The 3477-nt window shown below is 49.3% G+C and overlaps 1 protein-coding gene across 1 annotated transcript in view; it reads right to left on the reverse strand.

The window, feature by feature from the left end:
* Nucleotides 1-1137: 1137 nt before the first annotated feature.
* LOC114552182 (FH1/FH2 domain-containing protein 1-like) overlaps nt 1138-3477 on the reverse strand; it is a gene marked incomplete at its 3' end in the record, with an annotated part of 7044 nt that continues 4704 nt past the window's right edge. The window contains exon 3 of the mRNA XM_028572813.1: nt 1138-1257. Within this exon, the coding sequence (XP_028428614.1) occupies nt 1138-1257 (120 nt within the window). The remainder of the gene's footprint in view (nt 1258-3477) is intronic.

Below are 3477 nucleotides of genomic sequence, written 5' to 3' on the forward strand. Positions count from 1 at the left end.
TCCTGATTATGTACATGGAGTCTGGTGGAGATATGCTGGCTCTATACACGCTAAAAGTCCTGATTATTTACATGGAGTCTGGTGGAGATATGCTGGCTCTATACACGCTAAAAGTCCTGATTATTTACATGGAGTCTGGTGGAGATATGCTGGCTCTATACACGCTAAAAGTCCTGATTATTTACATGGAGTTTGGTGGAGATATGCTGGCTCTATACACGCTAAAAGTCCTGATTATTTACATGGAGTCTGGTGGAGATATGCTGGCTCTATACACGCTAAAAGTCCTGATTATTTACATGGAGTCTGGTGGAGATATGCTGGCTCTATACACGCTAAAAGTCCTGATTATTTACATGGAGTCTGGTGGAGATATGCTGGCTCTATACACGCTAAAAGTCCTGATTATTTACATGGAGTCTGGTGGAGATATGCTGGCTCTATACACGCTAAAAGTCCTGATTATTTACATAGTCTGGTGGAGATATGCTGGCTCTATACACGCTAAAAGTCCTGATTATTTACATGGAGTTTGGTGGAGATATGCTGGCTCTATACACGCTAAAAGTCCTGATTATTTACATGGAGTCTGGTGGAGATATGCTGGCTCTATACACGCTAAAAGTCCTGATTATTTACATGGAGTCTGGTGGAGATATGCTGGCTCTATACACGCTAAAAGTCCTGATTATTTACATGGAGTCTGGTGGAGATATGCTGGCTCTATACACACTAAAAGTCCTGATTATTTACATGGAGTCTGGTGGAGATATGCTGGCTCTATACACGCTAAAAGTCCTGATTATTTACATGTAGTCTGGTGGAGATATGCTGGCTCTATACACACTAAAAGTCCTGATTATTTACATGGAGTCTGGTGGAGATATGCTGGCTCTATACACGCGCTAAAAGTCCTGATTATTTACATGTAGTCTGGTGGAGATATGCTGGCTCTATACACGCTAAAAGTCCTGATTATTTACATGGAGTCTGGTGGAGTTTGGTGATGGTGATTTCGGGGCTGTTTCATGTTAAACTAAAAGGATCTTACTCTTTGACTAAAAGGTCTATCTCTGTAGGGATCCATCCCATAATGTTGTCAGACACTTAGCACGTAACGAGTGTTTGTGTTCTCACGTTGGAGCTGTTGAGGAAGTTTCCGATGGCGAGCAGCGTGGCCAGGATTCTCCTGAACGTCTGATTGGAGGCCAGCTGCTCCATGCCCAGCTTCAGGTCAAACAGCGGCTCGGCGATCTCCTGCAGCGGGCGCCGCGTGAGAACAAACAGAGGAGGGGCTTTAATTGGGAGGAAGTCCCAGGAAACAGCTGTTTAACCCTGACATTAGTGATCACCGACTGCTCACAGTCTCCATTATTAAATATCTTCTTAAATTTACATTTTTATGGTATTTGCAGATAGCTGGACATGGACATCGTGGGTTTGATATCCAAATGTTCACAACAAACTCAGCTTTGTGTCCAGTAAGGCCAGAATCTGTGTGCATGTGTGTGTGTGTATTAAGTCTGTGTGTGTGAGTGAGTGAGTGAGTGGGTGAATATATATATATATATATATATATATATATATATATATATATATATATATATATATATATATATATATATATATATATGCATATATGCGATGCCACATGGGTGGCAGTGAAGGTCAGGGGGCCTCGACGGACCAGACCCGGGCAGCAGACGCTGGCTCTGGGGACGTGGAACGTCACCTCTCTGTGGGGGAAGGAGCCGGAACTGGTGCGGGAGGTGGAGCGCCACCGGTTAGATCTGGTGGGGCTTACCTCACGCACAGTCTTGGTTCTGGAACCATACTCCTGGATAGGGGTTGGACTCTTTTCTTCTCCGGAGTTGCCCAGGGTGTGAGGCGCCGGGCGGGTGTGGGGATACTCACAAAGCCCCGGCTGGCGCCGCTGTGTTGGAGTTTACCCGGTGGACGAGAGGGTCGCCTCCCACGCCTGCGGGTTGTGGGGGAAAACTCTGACTGTTGTTTGTGCATATGCACCAAACAGGAGTTCGGAGTATTCGGCCTTCTTGGAGACCTTGACTGGAGTCCTGCATGGGGCTCCAGTGGGCGACTCCATTGTTCTGCTGGGGGACTTCAACGCACACGTGGGCAATGATGGAGACACCTGAGAGGCGTGATTGGGAGGAACGGCCTCCCTGATCTAAACCAGAGTGGTTGTTTGTTGTTGGACTTCTGTGCTAGTCATGGATTGTCTATAACGAACACCATGTTCGAACATAGGGATGCTCATAAGTGTACCTGGTACCAGAGCACCCTAGGCCGAAGGTCAATGATCGATTTCATAATCGTTTCATCTGATCTGAGGCCGTATGTTATGGACACTCGGGTGAAGAGAGGGGCAGAGCTGTCAACCGATCACCATCTGGTGGTGAGTTGGGTCAGAGGGTGGGGAAGACTCTGGACAGACCTGGTAAGCCCAAACGTAGTGCGGGTAAATTGGGAACGTCTGGAGGAGGCCCCTGTCCAACAGACTTTCAACTCACACCTCCGGGCGGAGCTTTTCGTGCATCCCTGTGGAGGCTGGGGGCATTGAACCCGAGTGGACAATGTTCAAAGTTTCCATTGCTGAAGCTGCAGCGAGGAGCTGTGGTCTTAGGATCTTAGGTGCCTCAAGGGGCGGTAACCCACGAACACCGTGGTGGACAACGGTGGTCAGGGAAGCCGTCCGACTGAAGAATGAGTCTTTCCGGGATATGTTATCCCGGAGGACTCGGAGGCAGTTGCAGGGTACCGAAGGGCCCGAAGGGCTGCAGCCTCTGCCGTGAAAGAGGCAAAGCAGCGGGTGTGGGAGAAGTTTGGAGAAGACATGGAGAAGGACTTTCGGTCGGCACCAAAGTGCTTCTGGAAAACTGTTCGCCACCTCAGGAGGGGGAAGCGGGGAACCATCCAAGCTGTGTACAGTAAGGATGGGACACTGTTGACCTCAACTGAGGAGGTAATAGGGCGGTGGAAGGAGCACTTTGAGGAGCTCCTGAATCCGACTAATACGCCTCTATGTTAGAGGCAGAGCTGGAGGATAATGGGGGATTGTCGCCGATTTCCCAGGCGGAAGTCACTGATGTAGTCAAACAACTCCACAGTGGCAAAGCCCCGGGATTGATGAGATCCGTCCAGAAATGCTCAAGGCTCTGGGTGTGGAGGGGCTGTCCTGGTTGACACGCCTTTTCAACATTGCGTGGAAGTCTGGGACGGTGCCAAAGGAGTGGCAGACTGGGGTGGTGGTTCCCCTTTAAAAAGGGGGACCAGAGGGTGTGTGCCAATTATAGGGGTATCACACTTCTCAGCCTCCCTGGTAAAGTCTACTCCAAGGTGCTGGAAAGGAGGGTTCGGCCAATAGTCGAACCTCGGGTTGAGGAGGAACAATGCGGATTCCGTCCTGGTCGTGGAACAACGGACCAGCTCTTCACTCGCAAGGATCCTGGAGGGAGC

The sequence above is a fragment of the Perca flavescens genome, unplaced genomic scaffold (genome assembly GCF_004354835.1).
Source record: "Perca flavescens isolate YP-PL-M2 unplaced genomic scaffold, PFLA_1.0 EPR50_1.1_unplaced_scaf_93, whole genome shotgun sequence".
In the NCBI taxonomy this organism is placed as follows: Eukaryota; Metazoa; Chordata; class Actinopteri; order Perciformes; family Percidae; genus Perca; species Perca flavescens.